General features: G+C 40.4%; 1 protein-coding gene across 1 annotated transcript in view; it reads left to right on the forward strand.

The window, feature by feature from the left end:
- The first annotated feature begins 1040 nt into the window (after window positions 1–1040).
- ITGB1 (integrin subunit beta 1) overlaps window positions 1041–24243 on the forward strand; it is a 44797-nt gene continuing 21594 nt past the window's right edge. Inside the window, exons 1-4 of the mRNA XM_028120911.2 lie at window positions 1041–1149; window positions 18935–19001; window positions 21244–21329; window positions 23843–24065. Of these exons, the coding sequence (XP_027976712.1) occupies window positions 18935–19001; window positions 21244–21329; window positions 23843–24065 (376 nt within the window). The 5' untranslated portion in view covers window positions 1041–1149. The remainder of the gene's footprint in view (window positions 1150–18934; window positions 19002–21243; window positions 21330–23842; window positions 24066–24243) is intronic.

Raw genomic sequence — 24243 nt, forward strand, 5'->3', positions numbered from 1 at the left:
ATGGCAGCCTGCCATCATATTCTGCAGCATATTCTGAATTACTGGGTTTCAGTATGACGTTGGGTGGTACAAGTTTCAATCCTCTTATCAAAATGTGTCCAGCCATGCTCATAATGATTGTTTCCCTTCTCTTTCAAAGGTTCCTTCTCCAGCACTCATCTCCACCTACTAAAAAAAAAGTGAAGAGAACCAGACACTGTATTCTTATGGATGGAATTTGGCCTCCTATCCCTGTTCCCCACAAATGGACCTCCAGATTAATTTAACAAAAGCAGATTCCTCAATCACCAGTTTTTTTCTCTAAAGCTTTCCTAAAAACCCATCTTTCTTGGCATCGACCTGCTTCCTGTCTTCACCCCCCCATGACTCAAGTCAAGCAAATTATCACTCCAGAAAACAGTACTGGCTTTAGCTCATTCCCTTCCTTAAGAGTTAAACGTTTTGGGCCTCACGAAGCCCTGTCGGGTGGGTGGCTGTGTCCATTCGCCTGGGACTGAAGGAGCTCCCGGGACAATCCTGGGCAAAAGGGACCGCTGGGTGTGGCTCTGGGGAAGTAGAATGTAAGGCCGAAAAGGAGTCCAGCCCCCGGTTCCCTACGGCCCATCCAGTCTTCGCTCACGGGAGGGTAGGAGAGCTCGCCGGGGCCGTGCGGGGCACTGGTGCTCACCCCAACGCCTCCCTCCCTTGGCAGGAAAGGAAACTGAGGCACGGCGAAGGCCTGGCCCGGTCCCACGCCCCGCCCTCCGCGACTCCCCCAGGCCCCGCTCCCGCCCCACTCCTTTGTCCAGGCCGCGGTCTTCCGGCCTCCTCCTCCCCCGCCGCCGCCACCTCCTAGCCTCCGGCGCGGCTGACGCGGCCAGCGAGGAATGCGTTTCCGGAGGGAGAGCGCGGCGGCGGCGGCGGCCTGAGGAGCAGGATCGGCCGCGCCGAGGAGGCGGTGCCGCGGGCCTCGTTTCCTGCCGGGAGGCGGCTCCGGGCCGCCGAGTCTCCTCCTCCCGCCCCCGAGGAGGAGGAGCCGCCGCCGCCCGCCGCCGCCCGCCGCGCCCGAGAGCCGGGAGGCCGCGCCAGCCCACGGGAAGGACCGAGCGGGAGCCGCGGAGCAGCAGGCCCGAGCCGAGCGCGCCGGAGCCTGGACGCCGCCCGGAGAAAGTAGGCGCCCTGGGGGGGGCGGGGCGGGCGGTGGCCGCGGGGCCCCTGAGCGCCGCCGGACCTCGGGCGGTCAGCCGCGGGCGGGGCCCCGCGTGGGGCGATGGGAACACCTTGGGGCCGGGTGGGCCGCCGGCGCCGGGGCGAGGGTGGGAGCGGAATCCTGCCCTGGGGCCGGAGAGGAAGTCCGGGCCGGCGGCCGCGCTCCCGGCTTCTCCCGCGGTCCTTCCTGCCCTCCCGAGGCGCGGGCGGCCCGAGGGCGTTGCGAGTGGGAGGGTCGCCGGCCTGGGCGCTATCACGTCGGGGCGGGGGTCGGCGGAGGACCCGGGCCCGCGACCGGCCTCCGGGACACCTGCCATTCATAGCGAGCCTTGCCTGACTCGTGGCCTGGGCTCCGTTGCGCGAACTGACCCCGCGCGGCGCCCAGGTTTCCGTCCGCGGGCTCCGGCGCGTGCAGGTGAGAAGGCGAGTGGAGGCCTCCCCGGGACTCGACGCTTTAGGACTTTGAACGATCCTTGACGGTTTCCCTTTGTTTCCATTCCAGTCGCCGGCTGCTTTTCCTTTGAGCAGCGTTGAGTTGAGTAGTTCGCTTCCAACTTCCAGAAGTTGGGCCCCAGCCTTCAGGGCCTGTGGCCTGGGATGAATTGTAGGGTGGGCCCAAACAAAAGCAGGCTCCATGGAGCCTCTAGGAAAAGAAGCGCGGTGTCGGCATATCTGTTTTTCCACGTAATGTTTGTGAGGGCCGCACTCGAGTGTGGGTCCCTCGGCAGTGAGAGTCCCGGGCGCTCCGCAAGATACAGTGCCGGACCTGCGCCTGGTGCCGTCTTACTACGTGTCAATTCTTGTGCTTCCTAACAAGTTGTAGTTTTAAGAATACCAGTATTCTATGCCTGAGTCATTTTTATTTCACCAGATTTGTGCTTTGGAGTCAAAATCTAGCACTAGTAAATTACCCTCTTTAGGCTTCCATTTTCTCATCTGTAAAATGGGAGCAATACCCACACTAATAATAAAAGTAGCTATTACAGTAATGACCGTGTGGGCCATGCTTAGCTCTAGGCACTTTGCCCATATTTTCTCATTTTATCCTGGAACCGATACAGTGAGGTAGGCGCCATTTTTTATCACTATTTTACAAATGAAGAAACTGAGGCACGGGAAGCATAAATAATTTGCTTGTGATCACCCAGCCAGTGAGTGGAGAACCCATGGGGTCTAGCGCCAGAGCCCATGTTTGAACCACAGATAACCTTCCATAACTACGGTATACTTGTGAAAATGAAATGTAGTACGTAAAACAGTTTGGAGTCGAGTAGATGTTCAATAAATATGACTCTTTTTCATCTCTTCTTGATATATTAAAAAGATTTAAAAAAAAATCTCAGGATGTAATTGATAACATTAGCAAGGTTTCTTTGGGTCGCATTCATGTGGGTAGAATTACTGGGTTATTTTTTGTTGTTTTGATGGTACAAAAATAACGTGAAATGAATTTTGATTAGACATCTTTCTTAAACAACTTACAGCCTTTAGGTTATATTAATAGACCACTTTTAGAAATGATTAAGAAATTTTAGATGGAAGTTAACTTATTCTACTTTTGGGGACATCTAGGTCCAGAGGGGATAGGACTTAAGAGTTCCACTACAGTGTTCATATTTTTAAATAATTTTAGTTCATTGATCAGTATTAAATGAGTGACTTAAGATAATGAAGTGATACATAGAAAAGAAACAAATCAGTATTTTGGGGACAGGTCTCTGAGGAAAAAGCCATTAATTTATCCTAAAATTCAGTATAAAATGGAAGATGTTATTAAAATGTTAGCTAAAAAGACAGGGAATGCGGTTAATACTTCTGTAAATAGAAAGGAAATCAACTCCAAATTAAGGCATCTGTGTTGACTTCACAGACCTAAAATTTAAAGTTTTTGTAATGTTGACTCTTTATTTTATTTTATTTTATTTTTTAAAAGATTTTATTTATTTATCTGACAGAGACAACGAGAGAAGGAACCCAAGCAGGAGGAGTGAGAGAGGGAGAAGCAGGCCTCCTGCTGAGCAGGGAGCCCAGTGCGGCTTCATCCCAGGGCCCTGGGTTCATGACCCGAGCCACCCAGGCGCCCCTGTTGACTCTTTTTAAAAGAATGCTAAATTCTGTATTATGTTTATTTTATGTTATTTTATAATATCCTCAATCTGTACATGAAAAAGTATGGAATCAACAATATTTAAAATTGCTAGATTTAGTAATTTTAACAATTACGTGGCTTTTTTTTTTTAACTTTCTGGTCAGTAGAATTAAAATCTGGCCCAAATTTCCATCACTGAATGAATATGGCGTTCTGTATTGTTATCGATAAACTCCTAACTCCAGGAGCTTCTCTGGGGACATCTGGTCACTTTGTAATAGAATTAATCAGTTTAATGTGCTAGTTTTAATGGAATGCTTGCCACATAATGGCTTTATTGTTCGGATTCTTGCCAAATAAATTGTGACTTATGACATGGGGGGGGAGTAGTATAATAGTCTACCTCAGGAAAATATTTTTCTTTAATATTCGGTTGGTGCACTGGTCTGCTCTTAACTATACTGCTGGAATGATGAGATGAAACATCTCCTGCCTGTTGAAAGTTGCAGAACTTCAGAGTTCTGAGATTTTCAGTTTCTGAATGTGTAACAAGCTGAATGTATCAGAGGATTTATATGGACTCTTGTTAAATTTTAGAAGATTTCCCCACTCTGATGGAAAGTTAGGATGCATCAGGTTGTGGGTTAGAATCCTAGAGGATTGTATCGTGCAAGTATGTAAATATTTCTTGTATTAGCAGGTCTGTTCTAACTTTGGTTATATATTTTGGGATATTTTTCCTTTTTTGTTGTAGTGAGAGTCTTGGGGAAGGGGGATGGGTTAACAAGGTAAGAGTAAAGAAGAGTGCATCCGTCCTGAGGATCCTGAAGTGATAGTATCTATTGATGTAGGAAGCTGAAAAATATTACGGCATGTACTTGGTTTCAAGGAGGTGCAGTCCGCAAAACCCAGAACGTTAGCAACCTTAGAATATTTCAGTGGGTAGGTGAAAAAAATGTGGTATCTCTTCCTCAGGAGCCGTGTGCAAAAGGAGTCAAACTATACTCTTATGAATTTCTCTTCTTTTCAGAGATGGCTAATTGTAAGACTTAGAGTTATGCTTATAAAATAATATAGAGTGGGTTTTTGGAAGTCAGCTACCTTTAAACTTTATTTTTGGTTTATGGTCTTTGATGGTAAGGTTAGCTATATTTAGCAATATGCTAAATTGTGTATATCATCTTGAAATATGTGTGTGAGGAAAAAGAAATGGCTTCGAATATCCATACTACATACCTAGATAAACACATACATACACCCATATAGATGTATATGTATGTGTTTTACTTACTGGACTAGTGTCATTATACATCTCCAAAGTGCAGGTTCCTGGACCCCAGGGATGTATAAATGACTCTTAGGAGTAAAGGAAGAAAATATGAGGCTTAATATTATATATACATACACATATACATATATATATATATCCACACGCATATACATATATATTCTTTAACCTTAAAGTTTAAAATTTTTATTATTTTTCATATCTTACTATATTGCTATAGGAGTACATGTCTTTTATTTTATAAATAAATACATATTTGGGTATATGTTAACTCAAAAATCTTTTCAGTAATAAAAGTGAGTGATCAAAAAGCTTTGGAGATCATTGGTATAGGGGATGCTTTGGGTGTGGATACAAGCACTACTTTGTATTTTGATGAGACCTGGGGTCTAAAGTAAGAGAGGTTTTGAAAGAAACCCAGAGTGACACAGGTTTCTGATTAGGTGGTGTCATTTCCCAGGGCAGGCAGCATGATCACAAGGGGGTGGTGTTGGTTGACTCGAGGGAGGGGAAATGATGAATTGATAACGCTGAGTGTTTTTAAAACTGGCATTGGTAGAGATGTCTGAGAGCTCAGTTGAATACACAGATTAGGAGCTCAGAACAAGAAGTCTGGTTGGGAGATTCAGATTCTGGAATTCTTAAGTCTCTAAGTGCTAGTTGAAGCTATGGGCTGCCGCTGAGAACACCAAAGGAGAGTATGCAGAGTAAAGGGGGCCAGGCAGAAAGCCTGGGAACGCTTATAAACAGTCTAGGGCTGGGTGGAGGAAAAGGAATCCAGGGAAGCATTTCCTGCCCAGTTTCTTCTCTGAATTCCTAATTCCTAATTTAGTGAATGACTTGGGTCTTCAGGAGTTTTTCCTGTGATTGACATGTTTGAGGTAAAGACAAAAAGACTGACTGGTCATTTTAGACTCTTCACTAGAAGCGCAGTTGTGATTGGGAGGTGGTAAACCTGGGCTTCAGCGTAAGGTGTGCCACTGAATTCCTCTGTGACCTTTGCTGGAATACTTCACTTTCCAGGGCTTTGGTTTCTGCAGCTACACCACCAAGAAGTGGTCTGTATGTTTCCCTCATTCTGTCATTCTGTGAGTTGAAGGATAGCTACTGCTCAACCCAGGCAGTGTGGAGGGCAGCTCTTCTCCCATGAGCAACCATTTTCTTGTGTCATCACCAGAGGATGGGTGCTGTGCCAAATTATTGCTTTAAGAAAACCTGCCAGTGTTGACCAGCCAAATCTATTATTGTAAGCTCTTTGACAGATGTAACTCTATTGTATGTTTCATTTTACTCCATCAGTGTATTGAGTGCCAGTTACCTGAAAAATGCTGTGCTCAGTGGGTGTAGATCAAGCGGTTGACGTGGACTTTGCTGTTGAGTGTGTTGTCTAGTTAGGACAAGTTGTGTTTAATCTAGGGAAACATAACAAATACCAAAGAATATTTTACGCTATGTGCTATACCAGATAATTTTCTGTAGATTTTGAGAAAAAGATGAGCATTGGCTTAAGGGTTTTGGAATGCTTTATAAAGGAGCCTGGAATGGTTTGAACAAAGATACAGATGATAGATGGACAGTATAAGTAGAAGGCAGAATTCAGTCTAATTTGGCAAATACTGTTTGACTACTCTGCGTGTGTGTGTGCAAGCGCACGTGTGTGCAAGCGCACGTGTGCGCGCACGAGTATCTGTGGAAGGCCTGGATTTTGTCCTCCCTCTTGTCTGGTGTGGTTCACAGACATGAGTACAGTTAGTTACCATAGGAGTTTGAATAAAATAATATTACTAAGCAGCACTGAAACTGAAGGTTTGTCATTTACTATGCTAGACACTTAAGAATATGTTTTAGGACCATAAAGAAAGGAGTAGTTAATTCTGCTTTTTGTGGTTGGTGAAGAGATGAAGAGCCAGTGAAGGCCAAAAAAAAGAAAAAGAAAAAAAGAAAGAAAAGTTAGCATTTTATTTTACTGTAGGGAATGTAGCTTCAGTGGATGAAGAAAGTATTTACATGAAAAGTTTATTGGGCATGTACCATTTGAAGTATGGAAGTCACATTTCAGTGTATAAATGTTTACTGAGTGAATATATCAGTAATTAAGCTTTCTTACTCTTTGTGAAACTCAGAATAGTAATTTATTGGCTCTCCAACATTTTATAGTTCATGTATGATTTATTTCATACTATGATTTCAGTGCTTCTCAGAAGGGGTCATGGTAGTTCGTATTTGATTGTTGGAGGAGGAGGTTGTAGTTTGAAAAAGTACATGCATTATATTAGGAAAAAAACCAAAAAACACACAACAGGGAATGGATTTGTACTCGTTAAAGAAGCATGGGTATAAAATGATTGAAAGCTGCTTATTAAGTAGTCACTTCGGTTCTTATGGTTGGAAGCCTGTGACTAGTGAATGAGTTGGAGAGCAGGAAGAAAATTCAGTAATTAAGTAAAATGTGATCTACAGATCACCATAAAATATGTGTTGCCAAGAGCCTTTACATTGATGACCATATTTTACTTTTGCAACAAGTCTGAGGTAGACATTATTCCCAGCTTAGTGCTGAGTACAATGAGAAATTTGTTTCTCCCTGTGTTTAGTTTTTAAAACATTTGTTATGTATTTAAAATATACCTAGCACTGTGCTTGTTTGACTCCATTACAGGGCAGAGAGGAGCTGTAGCAAAAGGTATGGTCAAAGTTATTAAACTTTTGATCAAGTGAGAATTTTGGAATGATCCACCTAAAAGTAGATAAAAATTACACAATCTGGGAACATAATTTACAATTCTCCTTAATTAAAATAATGTAGAACAGATGTTGTTTTCAAGTGCTTATTGATACCATTATCAGGGTGGTTAACATTTTTTGCTAGCTTCCATTTACAATTATCTTTGTAAACTTGCCCCAGAGTAAAATTTCTCAAACAAAACTGTTACTAACCTATTCTTTTCTCCTTTCAGGGAAGGGCAAAATCTATAGCCATAGCAGGTGTAGAGAAGGAACAGCTCACTAGGCTGGTTTGAAAAAACTAGTTGCTAGGTACTGTCCTTTCTTTTGAACGCAAGGAGGAGCTTAGAAGAATTAATTTCAGGCAACTTACCATTCTCATTTTGGATCAGCCTTTAATATTATGACTTGATAGTTTTGTTTCAGGTGTCTTCTGTTTGTATTTTAAGTCTGTCCTTCTTCAGACTTGAGTTTATTACATGCCCGCTCACTGATCTTTTTAGTTTAATGCTTTTTTTTTTTTTTAACCAGGTTAGCAGGACATAAAAGGATATAATTCATAAGCAGCCAGATGGAGGAGATGCATAGGGCCGCCTCTGGAAGTGCCACTCTCCCTGAATCTCCACAATTCACCATCCTGAAAGCTCCCAATTCTTTTTTTTTTCCCATTTTCACATAGGCTCTCCTTTTTGAGGGGTGGAGGTAGTATACCAGTTACCCATTTACTAGATTGCTATTGGCTCCATCATGTTTTTAATTGGCCTGAATTATTTTGAATCCTGTGTGGTTTTTCTCAAGCATGCTCTTTGTGTCATGTTGATCCTATTCCTTGTATTTGTGAGTTCTATAAAGGATTTCGACTTAAATTTCCTCCCTGAGTTTTGTACGCTTTTCCTCTAGTTTTGTGGTCTTATTTTTGATTGATCACTGTGAGACCTATTTGAGATTTTCTAAATTCCTTCAAGAGCATAATGAATTCTCCTATTTTCAGAGAAAATTCTTCACTTCCTTTCACTTTTTCTTCTGTAGAAGAGTTTTTCCTGATTAAGTTCCATGCCCCCCCCTCCCCCGCCACCAACCGATTTATCTTTGAGGCTTTTTATGTGCCATCATGCAGCATATCCTTTCTTTATCTTTCCTGTGCACTTGTGGGCTGGCTGGTGGGTGACGGTGATTGATCTTCCATATTCACATTTCCTTGGAGAAGGTGGGTAGACCAGTTCCTAGTGATGAATTTTGCTGCAGTCTGTTATTGTTATTTTCTTAAAGTATCTAGCCCTGTTATGAGCTGTTCTCAGATTTCAAATTGTGTCATGAGCCTGTAGGTTTGGAGCAGCCTACCCTTTGCTGTTAGAGCTCATTAGCTTCAGGTGGATGTCACCATTGGGTAAGAAAGAGTCGGTGCTCATAAAAAGCACGTTTTTTTTCTTGTGGGCGGGAGTAGTGAATTGTAGAAAGATTTCTAGTTCAGACTACTGTTCTGTTTATCCACAGTAGGTGGAAAAGAACTTCTAGTGAAGTGTTAGTTGTGTCTTTGCCTTGGAGTACTTAGCCTCTTCTCTTTATTTCCTCTTGTTTTTTTCTTTCTTCTTCATCCTTTCTGCTAAGTTTTGTTAATCATTAATTCTGCCTTCTTATTTGGGTCATAAACACCTTCATGGTCACCAGCACATACCTCTTCCTGCCAGAGAGAGGGAAATAAAATGTTGAGCTTTACTTTTGTTCTTCCTGTAGGGAAAAGATGCTCTTGCCCCAGAGGAATGCATCCCCCCACTCTCACCCTCAAATTTTTTTTTTAAAGATTTTATTTATTTATTTGAGACAGAGAGAATGAGAGAGAGAGAGAGCACATGAGAGGGGGGAGGGTCAGAGGGAGAAGCAGACTCCCTGCTGAGCAGGGAGCCCGATGCGGGGACTCGATCCGGGGAGCTCCAGGATCATGACCTGAGCCGAAGGCAGTCGCTTAACCAACTGAGCCACCCAGGCGCCCTCTCACCCTCAAATTTGATGGAATAGAGATCAGTGGGATTTCTGAGCACCTTCCATTTGGGCTCCCCCATCTGATTGCCTTCTGTATGGGGAGAAGTGGGAAGAGCTGCATGTAAATTCTCTGAGGCTTTCAGTTTGGCTCTGTGTTGTTTTTATACTCTATATTGATTTTTAAATATTCTTTTATAGGACTATTTTTTCCCTTTTAAAGGCAGATACAGAAAATAATGATGGTGGGACAGACTTGGGATGAATACAGCTGTATTATATTTTTAGGAGAGATTTATGATACACCTCAATGTAGGTATCCTAATTTTTTCTATTAAGGTGAAAAGATTTTAAAGTGTTATGACATAAAAAAGGAAGCAAATTCTGTTGTCTAAAAGAGAGTATTTGAAAGTTAAAAACCCTTAAACTTTCTTATTAGAAACCTGCTTCTGTTGAAAACTTGAGCTTTTGAATCAGGCCTAGGTTCCTCTCCCAGCTTTGTCACTTAGTCTGGCTTTGTCTGCACAGTAGATTTGCAATAAATATTTGCTGACTTGAATGTAATTGGTTGTGTTGAATAAAAATGTACCTTTTGCAAGGATTTGATAGGAAGAAATTTTTTGTGGATGACTTCTTTTGGTACCGGTTGACTTTTTGGTACCTTATTTTAAAATTTGAAATAAATGTAACTCGCCATATTTTTTTAAAGTAATTTTTCTCTAAAGTATAATTGTTCAATTTCTACAAATACAGTACTTAAAAAGTTTCTAAAGATTTTATCTGTAGTTGTAAAAGGAAATGCCACATGAATTACTTGTGACAATGATAAAAATATTAAATACGTGTGTATTTAGGAGTTTTGAATAGGACATAAGACTACACTTTGGTGAATAAAGGTGAGTTTGGAGTGGAGATTAAAATAATTATGTACAATTTTTGACAATGGAAACAATGCACACAATTCAGGCTGTTAACCACTAAAATGAATTTGTTTGGAGGAGGTGCTTAAGATGATTTATTGTTTAAGGAATGAATTGTGACCCCTTAGATAAACTTGAATATGCTAAGAAGTAATACTAGGGTAAAATGCCTCTGTAGAACTCGAGGCACAAAACCTGTGGGTACACTCATAAAATTTGCCAATTAAATTAACTTTTGTTGGCCTCCACTTAGTTTGAAGGACTAAGAAATAAACTCACAGGACATTATAAATCCATTCCGCTTCTCTTCTTTGAGTCTGTTCTCACACTGGAAGGATGTTCTTTTTTTTTAATAATGGCTTGAGTAGGCCTTCAAAAAATTATAGTTTAATGAAGCGCAGCCCGGGTGGTAGCTGGTATGTAATTCAGACGGTGTGATTTCCACTCCGCCTGTGTGACCCTGGAAGGGTTATTTCACCTCTCTGTGGTTTGCTTTCCTCATCTGTAAACCAAAGATAGTATCATTCCCAACTGCGTAGAGGTACTTGGAGGAGATAGCTGTTATTATTTTTATCATTATCATCATTATTGTAGTCTTTTGAAAGTGTTGAAATAAAAATGCGATGACTTTTTGTTACAAATTACCCTAAATCCTCCAAACTCAGCGTGTTGTGTTATTTTTGTCTGTGCCTGCTGTATGCTTAGGTGTACCAGTCTTCCTCTGTTTTTGTAGTCTTCAGTGGGCAGCAGTCCATGGAGGAAATCCCACTGGTACACAGTACTGGGATTCACGTTTCTAGTAGTAAAACGTCTTTTCAGAGAAGTTTCCTTCCTTTTAACCTCTCCTGGGTTTACTTCCTCTAGAAAGAAGAAGCCACGAGTCACTCTCCCGTATTTTGATTTCTATTAGTTATGTTAACTCCCACCCTGATCTTTTTTTAAGGTAGTCTGTGATACTCATGTTCAGAAATATCTGTATTTTGTCTAATGTAGTAATATAAAACACTGAGATTTTGCTGCTCTTATTATTTTTACATACAAATGGTTAGGAATCTAATTGTTAGAAAGCACATTAAGTAGAATAATCCTTCTTAGATGTGGAACCTAAAATACGCGTCTAGCTATATTATTAATATAATTGGTGTCTAATATGATAGCATCTGATTAAACCTCATTGTTATACAGTATAATAAGGTTTTTTTTTTTAAAGATTTTATTTATTTGACAGAGAGAGACACAGCAAGAGAGGGAACACAAGCAGGGGGAGTGGGAGAGGGAGAAGCAGGCTTCCCGCAGAGCAGGGAGCCTGACGAGGGGCTTGATCCCAAGACCCTGGGATCACGACCTGAGCCGAAGGAAGTTGCTTAACGAATGAGCCACCCAGGTGCCCCTATAATAGGGTTTTGATATTGTATCCAAATAAGTATCTTGAGTGGCTGTAACAATGAGCATTAATCTTGTTTACAGTTGTTTTATTTCTAACCCATATCCTTTCTTCTGTATCTTGTTTCTCCCCTAATGGGGATCAATCCAAAATTTTCTGGTATGATTATGATTGAAAAAAATCAAAACCTTTAAACTAAGTTACTTCAGAGATTCGCATCCAGGCATTCTGGCTCCAAGTGGGTGCCCTTAACTCTGTGCTCATGTTGTTGTACACTGCTTGCCCTCCTTAAGCTTACTGGTTTTGTTTTTGTTGTCGTTTCTTGGATACCTCAGAATATTTTCAGTTACCTTTATATTTAGTTTCTTTATTAAATAGTAAGATACTGTGCTCGATATAGAGACCAAGCAGTGACTTACAGGGATGAGATGGCAGTTCCTAAGACAAGTCAGCTTCACATATCTGTAGTAGATGGGTAAGAGCTACTTGTATCTTAAATACTAAATTTTTAAAACAAAGATTGTTTATATTTGATTATATATCTGACTTAAGTCACCTGCCTTAAATCACCTCCCCAGTTCTTGCCGTCATTGGGATCTTCAAGAGCACATGCAGGTAATACCTCTCACACTCTGGTCTGGCAGTTTCCCTGACTTTTTCAGCTCCGGTGGCCTTCGAGCACTGTATGAGAGACCTCTTTGTCCTCCTCACCTCCTCCTGGCCTCTTCTCTGATTCCAGCCACTGCTGCTGGGAACAGTGTTATGACTCACTTTTGGCTGACTGCATCTTACCTCAGGTTCCTCCTGGGACTTCTCTTGTGGGGTGAGAAGCTGCTGCAGCCTCCTGGGCAGATGCACCGTAGTTCTTGGAAGTGTCGGGGAAGTGAATGCCCCTCGGGGCAAACTTTTACCTATGGGGACTGGAATTAATGTACTTCTCCACATTGACCCTCCTCTGGACAGACTTTCTGTACACTTCTCAAAACCACTCGGCCAGGTCAAGCCCCCAGGCACCCACATGGCAAAGAAGTCTCCTTAATTGGCTGTCTTGGTTCACTGTCTTCCGTATCTCTGTCTTTTCCTGGGGTCACCTTTGTATAATAATCGCCTACAATCCTGTTTTTGTCTCAGCCTCTGCTTTTGGAAGGAACTCTGGCTCAAACAATTACCTGTACATATCGCTGCTTAGAACTTTTTACCCAAGACTACCTGTCTTTGAAATGTTAAACCTGGCCTTGCTTTCTAGCTCTTCCCTGCCCTGTGTACAGGAGCCATTTCTTCTCACCTGCCTCTTGTGATCTCTAGTCCTTTGACTTTGTCCTCTTCTGTGTTAACTCTTGGTGAGCTCAGCCAGTGCCTCCTCCCCACCCACCCGCACTTGCCCTAGGAACCAGTGGATTAATTCAGTGATTTCCAGTGGGAGTCTGACGATCCAGGCGAGGTAGTCTCAGCTATTTGAGCTACAAGAATTGGTAAAAAATGTTGTGCTTTTGTGCTAATAATTATAGTAATAAGCAACCAACATCTGGATTATCTGGTCGACTACCTTATAGCTGAGTCCTCATTATTTTGGTGCCGAGTTTTATTTGTATGTGTAAATTAATCTTGGTTCATAATGTATGAGAGCCAGGACCATGAAGCATTTTACGTCTAGCTTTAAGTTGGCTGTACATACCTAAATGAATTGAAAATTGGTATTACTAGGGTGTCTATAGTAACTGTTTTCTATTTTAAGGGAATCTGCACATTAATTCTGACAAACTCTTCTTTCCTGGGCTTCCAAGTAATGTCAGAGAAAATGTCATACAGTTTAATATAGTTCAGCAAAAATTTTTGAGCACTGACTTTGTGCCAAGTGGTTCTGGCGCTTGCTGTCGTTGAATGAGACGTGCCAAGGCCCTGTCTTCTTGGAGCCTGGAACCCGTCAGGAAAGATGGGTGTGAACAGGTCGTTCGGAGTGAGAGGAGTGGCTGTGCCTTTGTAAAGTCAGAGCCCTGAGCGCTGCTGTGTAATGCCCCACCTGTTCAGTACCCTCCCTCCTTGAGCCCCACTTCCTCCTCTCCCTGCAGTTGTCCTTGCTCTGCTTTCAGAGTAAACCTAGGCTGTCTTGCCCTGAGCTGACTGAGAAGCACCTCTCTTGAGTCTCGCACACTCCCTTGTGCACTGGATGCTGTCCTCTCTGCTCCAAGGACGCTGGGCTCCATCAGTTATTCTCTCCTGGGTCCTCACCTCGTCAGCTCGCCTCTTTGCCTGAGTAGTCTTTCCTTCATGGCCTCCTACTTTCATAGTTTCAGTTGCTGCCTCTGTGGCAGCCACTCTGGGGTAATCCGTTCTCTCTAACCCTGATTTATCTCCTGAGATTGAGACGTGTCACTTGTCTTCCCCCGTAGGTAGGTAGCCTCCCTAGAAGTCCCTCAGGCATCTCACCTTCCACAGTTTTAAAACAAAGGTGTGATTTGCTCCTCTGACGTCATTCTCCTTCTGCCTTCTTTGTTTGAAAGTGGTGATTCCTTTTCCAAGCAACCAGCAGATCCCCACTGTGCTACCTCCTAATCCCGCAGTTGTCTGCTCATCGTCGCCCAGTGCTGCTCTGCCTTCAGATGTTTGCTGAGTCCCAGGAGTGAGAGCAGTGCTGGTTTTGTAGCTCTCACCCTGACGTTCATCCTCTGTCTCACGGATTTTCTTCCATGTGTGTATCGTATGCTACCTTGCCCCATTTTTTTTTTTCCAATTTCCCTGCTTTATGTAGAATAGAATCTAAACCCTTTGAGCATGGATGGCCTTGAAGTCTCAGAAATGCTTAAGTACGTTAAGATTCTTTTTGGCCTTTATGATTTTAAGATTTTTAAAATTTATTTTAAGATTATAATAATTTTTACTTATTGTAAAAAATTACAGTGACAAAATAATCATTCATCTCACAGACCAGATATAACTCTAAATAACATATATATAAATATATATTTTTAAGATTTTATTTACTTATTTGACAGAGAGGAGTGAGAGAGCACAAGCAGGGGAGGGGCAGAGGGAGAAGCAGGCTCCCCACTGAGCAGGGAGCCTGATGTGGGACTTGATTCCAGGACCCTGGGATCACAACCCGAGTCGAAGGCAGACGCCTAACCGACTGAACTACGCAGGCGCCCCTGGATATATTTTTTCTAATCTTTTTTCTGTACAGATAGAATGAGACAGTCCCAGTTGGGTGGTGAGGGGGGAGTCACCCAAACATTGTATGTTTAGAAATGAGATTGGAAAGAAGTTACTGTAATTCTTGCTAGGACTCCACGGCTTTGCACATACAAACCTCTTGCCTGGAACATTTCTCTCCATCTGCCTGCCTGTTTTGCCAAATCCATGAAGCCGCTGAACTTGGCCAGGCAGATTTTGGTGTCCTCAGTGCACTTTGTCCTTATTTTCATTACAGAAACCATCACATCATATTGTAATCATTTCTTTTTTTGTCTGAACGGAAAATTCCTTGAGACAGCAGTTTTTGTGTCTCCAGATAGGGCACGAAACCTGACAAAGTTGGCTGAGGAAGAACTTCCAGAGAGGTGGGGGAGAAACCAGTAAAGCGCGAGGGAACAGAGTGGGTTAAGAAAGAATGGTGAAATGGATTAAGTGCTGCCTGTAAAATCTGTGGGTGGTAAATGGATGTATCTCCCCAAGTACCTATTGTAGGCAGTCAGGAAATTTTGAATGAATGAATGAATGCAGAGAGTAAGAGAAGGCCTGGAAGGTTCTTTTTTGCAAGAGCAGTTTCACATGCATGGTAAGAAATGGACACCAATAACAGCCGGTTGAAGAGGGAGTAGGAGATTATAAAATGGAGAACAGTGTAGACAACTCCAACAGTGTAGACAACCTTTTGAAGAGCGGATCAGCGTAATGCCTGGAGGCATCTCTCCCTGCCGGCCCCTCCCCTCAGGATGAAGTGTTCTGCAAGGAATGCCCTTGGTAGGGAACTCCTTAGCTTGGGACTCACGGGCCCTGTCCAGTGAGCTTGTGGGTTTTAGGCCCGGGTGGGCATCCAGGTTAAGTCTGCTGCGGATGTTGCCTAGACCACACTTGGAAAGAGCTGCCTTAGGAGGAAATGCTGTGGAAGCTCTTGGTGCGTCCTCCTTCCCGCCCCCACGTGCTGGAGGAGCATCCAGTACCTTCAAGGACTGTCTGGATTGACGGAGAGGCTGCTGGGTCTTCTGTGCCACGTCCTGCACACAGCCCGCTCTCCTCTCCTCGGCCGCTGCTAACCCAGTTTCTTCTCAGCCTCGTCCTCACAGCTCTCTAGTCTTCTTTGCTGTCTTCTGTCTCCGGGGGCCTCTCTGTTTCCTGAGGGAAAGCCTGGCCTTTTACAGGTGTCCCCAGCCAATGACGGTGCCTCTCTGTTTCTTGCCAGTGCGCTGACCAGTCACAAGAGAGTTGACAAGTGTCCTTGAACTGTTCTCAGCTGCTGTCCTGTTCTCTCAGCTGCTCTTAAACACTAAAGTCTGTTTTGCCTGCTTCTGGGTCTGGAGCTCTTCCAGAGCAAGAGAGTTTCAGAGGGCTAATCTTTGACTTGTCAGGGTTTACAGAAGGGGAAGGACAGGGCATTTAAAGTCATATTTTAAAGGTGGGTAGCCTAAGGATGTGAGGTTGCCTTAAAACAGTGTTTCTGTTACCTCATAACTTTATCTTCATGGTGATTCTCTGAATTGTGTAGTATTTTAAAACGTTTTTCAGAGCAGTCTAGTGGTCCTTGAAGTAGCCTGAGGAGTATCCTGAAGAAACACGTATCAGCCCATATATGGAACGAATATTTATTCTGTTGACTTTGTGTGGAAACTGCCCAGATGGTCCATTCATCACAGTCTTAATGTTCCAGGGCCTTTTTGTCATAACTTTGGAATTGATAACATTATTTGAATTGCTTAGAATTTTAGTTTGATGGATTTGTTGCACATAAACCTATTGGGGAGGCCATAGAAGGCAAACTGTAGGCATGTCCCACTTCTGTGACACTCTGCACAGTTACAGTCTTTTTTTTTTTTAACATTTTATTTATTTGAGAGAGAGAGAGTGAGCGAGAGAGAGAGAGCACAGCATGGTGAGGGGCAGAGGGAGAGGGAAAAGCAGGCTCCCCACCGATCAGGGAACTGGACATGGGACTCGATCCCAGGACCCCGGGACCATGATCCGAGCGGAAGGCAACTGCTTAACCAACTGAACCACCCAGGCACCCCAGTTACAGTCTTTTGGATGCAGTTATAAGTGATGTGTAAGCAAAACTGTACGCTCGCTGCATAGCAGGACTTGTTTTTCTGAGCACAATGTAGAGCGTGTGGTTACGTAAGTTACTCTCACTGCTCTTCTCTGGGAAGCCAACAGAGCTTAACTGCATTTAACAGCAGAAGAGACGCGGGGATCTGGGGTGCTCTGAGCACAACTTTGAAGCACTCTCCGGGACTTGTGGGACCAGCATCTTAGAATGGAAGCTTTTGAAGCCAGGTTTTTGTTTTTTTTTTAAGAAATATTTTTTTCTTACTAAAGGAAATGTACCAAGAAAGAAGAAAATGCCACACAGTTACTCTGCCATCATTGTTTTTATCAAGAAAGTGAAAAGAAGAAAACACTGTGACAATTTAAAAACAAACCCATTGTCTTTTTTTAATAAAGATTTAGTGTGTGCGCGAGCAGGGGGAGGGACAAGCAGACTCCCCGCCAAGTGCAGAGCCCCACACAGGGCTCCATCCCAGGACCCTAAGATCATGACCTGAGCCGAAATCCAGTCAGATTCTTCACTGACTGGCACCCCCAACATTGTCTTTATATTACGCATATGTCTCTGTCATCACTGGGTCTCCTTGGTTACTTTATATGTTCATGTACTGTCATTTTTACATATTTGTCATCTTAATATGTACTTTGCATCCAAAATTATTCTAAAAACCTTTTGTTGTTACTACATTTTACCTTTATGACTCTAATAGTCCATTTGGTTGACGCAGTTAGCTGATTCCTTGTTACTGGGTAGACGATGTTTGCGTTTTTGCCTATTGTAAATAAACGAGTTGTGTCTGTGTATCACGTTTTACATTTTTAACTATTTCCTTAGGATGAATATGTAATAGCTAGTTTGCTAAGTCAGAAGGTAGAAACGTTTTTATGGTTTTTGGTATAGGTTAAATTATTTCCCAAAAAATTATACCAGTTTATAGAGCCATCTCTGGTTTCTCTCAGCCATCTGCAATAGTTTTATTGGGTTAAAACTCCCCCCCCTTTTTCTTTCTTGCTAGTTTACCTAATATTGCTTTAATTCATACTTCTTTGATAACTAGTAAAGCTAACTTTTTGGGACTTTGCCGTATTTGTTTTTGTTTGTTTTTTTGTATTCTTGGGGGAAAGGCAGATATTCATACACAATTGGCTGCTAGTCCAAGAGCAGTAAACAGTTAAAGGAGAAGGTTAGTGAGCTGTGGCTGGAGCCGTCTTTGACCAACTCTGCTAAAGTATAGATCAATATTGTGAAAACGGATTCACGGAAAATTGTCCTATACCTGATGGGTGCAGGTTGGGGTAATTCTGAATAATATATGGGAGATTACTTAATTTTTCTTGACACTCAAACCCCTGTCAGGTCTTTTTAGGCTCCCTTCCTGTACTTTTTCTTCCTTCCTTCCTTCCTTCCTTCCTTCCTTCCTTCCTTCCTTCCTTCCTTCCTTCCCTCCTTCCTTCCTTCCTTCGTAGATCTAGAAATGACAGGAAATTGAACTAAATATTTTACAAATCCCATGCATAGAAGTTATTTTATTAAAAACAGATAACTAATTACAGGAGCTCAACCTTAAAAATTAAGTTAGGCCTTGTGCAGGATGTTGGTCTTGGTCTGAGGAGAAGTAGACATTATTGAAAAGTTGTAAGCAAGGGGGTGAGCCATCTGGATTTTGACAAGTTCACTCCAAACTGACCTGCAGTATTGAGGTAACTGAAGCATCTGGATATGGCTCTGTGGCCCTCTAGGAGCCACAGGAGGTAATAGACGTAGAGATACCATGGAACAAAGACTATTAACGGCTTCTGTGGTGTTTGGGAATACTTGACACTTTGTTGAGCATTATTAATTAGATGTTAAAATATATTTTATACGGAGGAGGGTGAGAATGGATTCTGGGGATCCAGTATGGACGTTATTTTAATGCAAGTGACGGGTGAGGTAACTGGGAAGGGGAGGAGGAGGGTAAAAGGGATTGGAGAAGAAATGGTTTGAGAGGGATTATGTTTATAAAATCAACAGAAGATAAGGTGAGTGGGAATGTTTTGTGTTTCACGTATTATCTTTCTTTGTTATTTTCTTAATATTTAGCAATGTACATTTTATATTTCAGATGAATTTACAACTGATTTTCTGGATTGGGCTGATCAGTTCAATTTGCTGTGTGTTTGGCCAAGCCGGTAAGTAAAAAAAAAAAAAAGTTTTCTAGTTGTCTTTTCATTTCAGTGTCTTGTGTTACTTTTTGACCAATTAGATTCTTGAGCAAATCTAAACCACATCATGCTGCTCCTTCTAAAAGCCATGCAAGGGCCGCATCTCACTCGGGGTAAAGGTTCTTAGAGTGGCCTGCGAGACCCTTCATCATCCAGACCCTCACTGCTGCCTTCCAGAACAGTGACAGGGCGGCTTGGCTAAGGAAATGCTGAAGTGATAGGAATGCAGAACACCACAGCAAGGTCTTTTAAGACTGTAATAGAGTGTTTAAGTGAGCATAGAGAAAACGAAGGTGTCTGATACATTTAGAAGAAAATAAAGTGAATGTGTAGAATGCTGGATTATGAATAAACGATTACTATCTAAAAAAATGAAACCAGGAATAACCGCCTTTCTAGAAGATGTTCTTACTCTTGATCAAAAAGTATTGCAAAATGTTGGCATTCTCTAGAAGAGGAATGAAACATAAAGCAAAAAATATATTTAATCCTCTTACAAACCATGGTGCATCCACATCCGCAATAATGGATGTGCAGTTCTCTTCTCCAGATCTCAGAAAATACATTGCATAGAACAATTATTTGATCTTAGAACAGGAAGGACTTACTACATGGAAAAATGAAGAAAAACCTTCAAGGAAATTATTGATACAGTTGATTACCTAAAACCAACAACAACATAAAAACCCAAAGTGTCTGGATGTCAGAACACCATCAACAAGATGAGAAACTAAACGAAGGTTTAATTCATGTGTTGAGATCCAGTAAAAACAGATGAACATGATAGAAGAAAAATTTGCAAAGATATAAATAGAAAATGTACGAAAGAAATGACCAGTAAAATATGATAAAAATGAAACCTTAAATAACTGACAGTAGAATTGATACTCTAATTTATATGCGTTAAATGAGTAAAAGATTTTTTATATTAAAAAAGTACTTGGTGTTTGTCAAAGGTCTGGTGAAAATGGTATTTGTATACTGCTTGTAGATTATAAATTTGAATATTACTTCTGGATAGAAATTAGTATATACTGAGAATATTAAAAACATGAATACTTTCCCACTCAGTATTTTCTTTTTTAGTTTGTGCTAAGGAAATGATCAGAGTTTTACATTGTGAGACTGGTCCTCAGAATGGGTGCATATATACGCACATACATGTACATGTATTTGGAGGGTTCGTGTGTATATGTGAGCAAGTGTGTGGAAACTTTGCACACATGCAATTGAAAACAATCTAAATTTGTCCAACATTAAGTAGGTCATATTAATATAATAAAATATCATTAATTTAGCCATATTTTTAAAGAATGTGGATAAAGTATAGAATTAGGGTAAAGTATAAAAAGTAGTATGCAAAATGTGTATTCTCTATTTAAATAATGTCTGTATGCATACTTGCTATTTTTTTATCTATCTACATAGAAAAAAGACTGGAAAGAAATATACAAAAATATTAACAGTAGTTATCTCTTAGTGGGTTATGGGTGATTTTGAGTTTGTTCTTTATGCTTTTATGTATTTTCCAAATTTTCTATTATGAATATATGTTAGATTTATAATCGGAGAAGACACTTCGGAGACAGTCCATGTTAGTGCTCACCACATGAAAGGCATGCTGATCCTTAGGTGGATTCAAAGAAACGTGAGACATACTTTGAACAGAGAGCCTGAAAAATCATGGGATTATGGACTGGATGAATATGGGATTTTCAAGTATTTAACATACTAAACATGAAGGGAAAGCTTTTGCAGATGCTTTTGTGGGTATGGGTGTGGTAATATGAGCTAAATGAAAAGAAATAGTATTTTACCCAGTTGTAAGAAAACTCCTGATAGTTATGACCATCCAACATAATAGATCCTGAAATTATGCCTTTGAAGAAAAGGATGAATGTATAGATTACTGGTATGTAGTCTTTGCTATTAGAAGACAAGAAAGCTAACTGTCTATTCATGGGTCTCTGTACCAAGGTAATCTAACATCACCTCTTTGGGGTAGGTCTGGATTAGTGTGGTAACAATTATTATATGTTATGTAATGTAATTATATTTATGATATATAACATGTAACAATATATGACATTGTATCTTGTGTTATTCCTATTTAAGGTTTATATGTGTTGTATTATTTGTCATTGTATTCATTTTCCATTACTTTCTCTCTTAAACTTCAAGTAAAGTTGTCTATTCTTTGTTCTGACAGATGAAAATAGATGTTTAAAAGCAAATGCCAAATCATGTGGAGAATGTATACAAGCAGGGCCAAATTGTGGATGGTGTACAAATTCAGTAAGTAGAATTGCTGAGGGCCTTTCCATTTACTCTGTAGTCATTTACTGTGACCCAATATTGTATCCTTTGGAAATGTTAGATATGAATTTTCACTTAAATCAATGTTTATTGAATAAGTATCAACTCTGTGTCTAATACTATGTGATGGTCTAGAGGTGTGTTGTTTAATACAGTAGCCGCTAGGCCCATGTAGCTGTTGAGAGCTTGAAACATGCTCCACATTGGTCCAAATTGAGAATTGCTATAAGCTTCAGATACATCCCAAATTTTGAAGACTTAAATGATTAGAAAAAAAAAATCATTAATAATGTTGAAAAGGTAATATTTTGTATATATTGTTAAAATTAATTTCCTGTTTCTTTTTATTTTTTTTCTTTTAGTGTGGCTACTAGATAATTTTAAAATACATATATAGCTCACCTTTGTGGCATGCATTATATTTCTATTGAATAGCTTCCCCCAAATCCTTAGCCATTTAATTTGACTGTTTTAGATTTTTCTCTTTTTTGGCAGGAGAGGTATAAGCTAACCTTCCTAATTATATTTGAGTTAGAACTACTATAGAATTGATTTGTATCCCAATAAAAACTCATTGAGGTTAGGGTTTAAATTTTGTTCACTTTTGTCATCTGTGTACATTGCTTAACTTGATACCTTTCACAAAGCCTACTAAATGTTAAATGAATAAATGTGTGGATGAATGTCAGAACAGGAAGTACAGGGAAGTCATTTGAGGATATATAATTTATTCATAGAGTGAATAATGTCAGAAGGTCAAAGGTTTCCTGTTTGTTTTTACTCAGGCATCTGATTCTGCACATTTCAGCTGTCTGTTTTGTAGGTGTGACTAAACTGGTTAAATACAGATATTTCGTATGGTTTGACCATATGAAAGACAAAAATCAGAGGGTTTTGTTACTTCAGAATTTTTCTAGTGATACATTCTGTTCTCCTAAAAATGGTATTCTGGAATTCAGTTTGTCTCAGGCAGGGCTTACTTGCCAAACTGTACTTTAAATAGTTTAGCCATTGAAATTTGTGGCATGATTTTGCAGTGTGTTTAGTGAAATTTTGTTTGAGTTACGAACTTAAAAGTTTCCACACTAGGCTCCTGTGCTTTGGTAGTATTTTAGGTTTGATGATACGTAAAAGTAGTTCAGCTTTGAACTATCTGACCTTTTGTATTTCCTTCCAGTTGTTTTCCTCATTACATAAATGCTCTCATTAGTGTTATGTTTCCCTTAAAAATAACTGATTAAAACCATTGTGTATTCTTTGTATTTAAATATCCTCACTTATGCAACACCATGAAACAAATACCATATAAAATTGAACATAAAGTGCCCTGAAAGAAAAGGCATTTCCTCATTTTCCCAACGTCAAGATTTAAAAAAAAAAAAGAAAGAAATCTTTGGCTTAAAATAACTACGTATACAATTTTTAGGAGTATATGTGAAATACTCAAATGTCTGTTATAATAATTGGTTATTATAGGGACACATTTTAAAGTGACACATACCCACACACTAATGTCATTGTTTTTCTCCACTCTCACATTTCATGAAAAACTTTTATTCAAAGATTTACATACATCTTAACAGCAGTGTTTTCGCTTTCACTAAGATACTTCTTCAGTCATCTGATAAAATTTTTATTTCCATCTAAGTTGTTGGAGGTATAAACATTTTGAAATCATGTCACTACTGGAAATTTTACCTCTGGCCACAAGTAGCATTTATATACCATGCAGACCTTTTTTATTTTTATATTTTTAAAATGCACCCTATGGAAATATATGCATGACCTTGTCATGTGATCAGATTTTACGGTGATTATTGTTTTGTATTGTCATGTAATCACCACTGTGATTATTGTTTTTCAAAATGAATTTTAAAAGCCCTGTTTAATAGCCAATACTTGAAATTTTTTCATGTCTCCAGGTATACTTACTATGTGTGAAATTTCTCGGTCTCCTTTTTCAAAATTGCATCATTCATTGAGACACCTTCAGGCTAATACGTTTTCCCTAAACATTGAGTTGTTCAAAATAACGTGAGGAGAATGCTACATAATATGAGGGACTTACATAGGACTTCTTAAGGGAAGTTTTGGGGGAAAAATATTTGTCTGGTGTTTGGGTAAGTACATTACTTATTAGTGGCCATTAGCATGCTGAATATGTGATTTTCACTGAAGAGATTTCTTTGATTTAGGTACTTTGAAGGTGATAAAATGTACACTTAGGTCAGTCCTAAGTATTACTCAAGTAATACATTACTAGTAATATAGTCATTATAAAGGAATTACTCTTCTAGAGAATGAGTTCATTTGTTTTTAAACAAGAGCATATGATTTGGGTGAAGGGAGTGTTTTGTTTAAAAACCAGAAATGAAGTACATTAGTTGTATGACTTGATTTTTGCATTTTAATTGCACATATGCAATCATGATTATGCAGAATGTTTGACCATTATACTTATTATTTATACCTATATTTTGTGTGTCACTTAGACATTTTTACAAGAAGGAATGCCTACTTCTGCACGGTGTGATGATTTAGAAGCTTTAAAAAAGAAAGGTTGCCATCCAGATGACATAGAAAATCCCAGAGGCTCCAAAGATATAAAGAAAAATAAAAATGTAACCAACCGTAGCAAAGGAACAGCGGAGAAGCTCCAGCCAGAAGATATTACTCAGATCCAACCTCAGCAGTTGGTGTTGCAATTACGATCAGGTACAGAAATTTAATTGTATGAATACCTTTGTTTCAGCTCGAGCTTTTTGATGACTTTATATATATATATATATATAAACTCTTTAGAGTTTTCCTTCGGGGGTTCATGGACCTGCACTCAAACAGAAATGTGGAATATGTCAAATTTTAGAAATTTTTGCAGACATAACAATTTGTA

This window comes from Eumetopias jubatus, unplaced genomic scaffold (genome assembly GCF_037043125.1).
Source record: "Eumetopias jubatus isolate StellerSeaLion01/CBP00866 unplaced genomic scaffold, mEumJub1_p1.0 scaffold_8, whole genome shotgun sequence".
Lineage (NCBI taxonomy): Eukaryota > Metazoa > Chordata > Mammalia > Carnivora > Otariidae > Eumetopias > Eumetopias jubatus.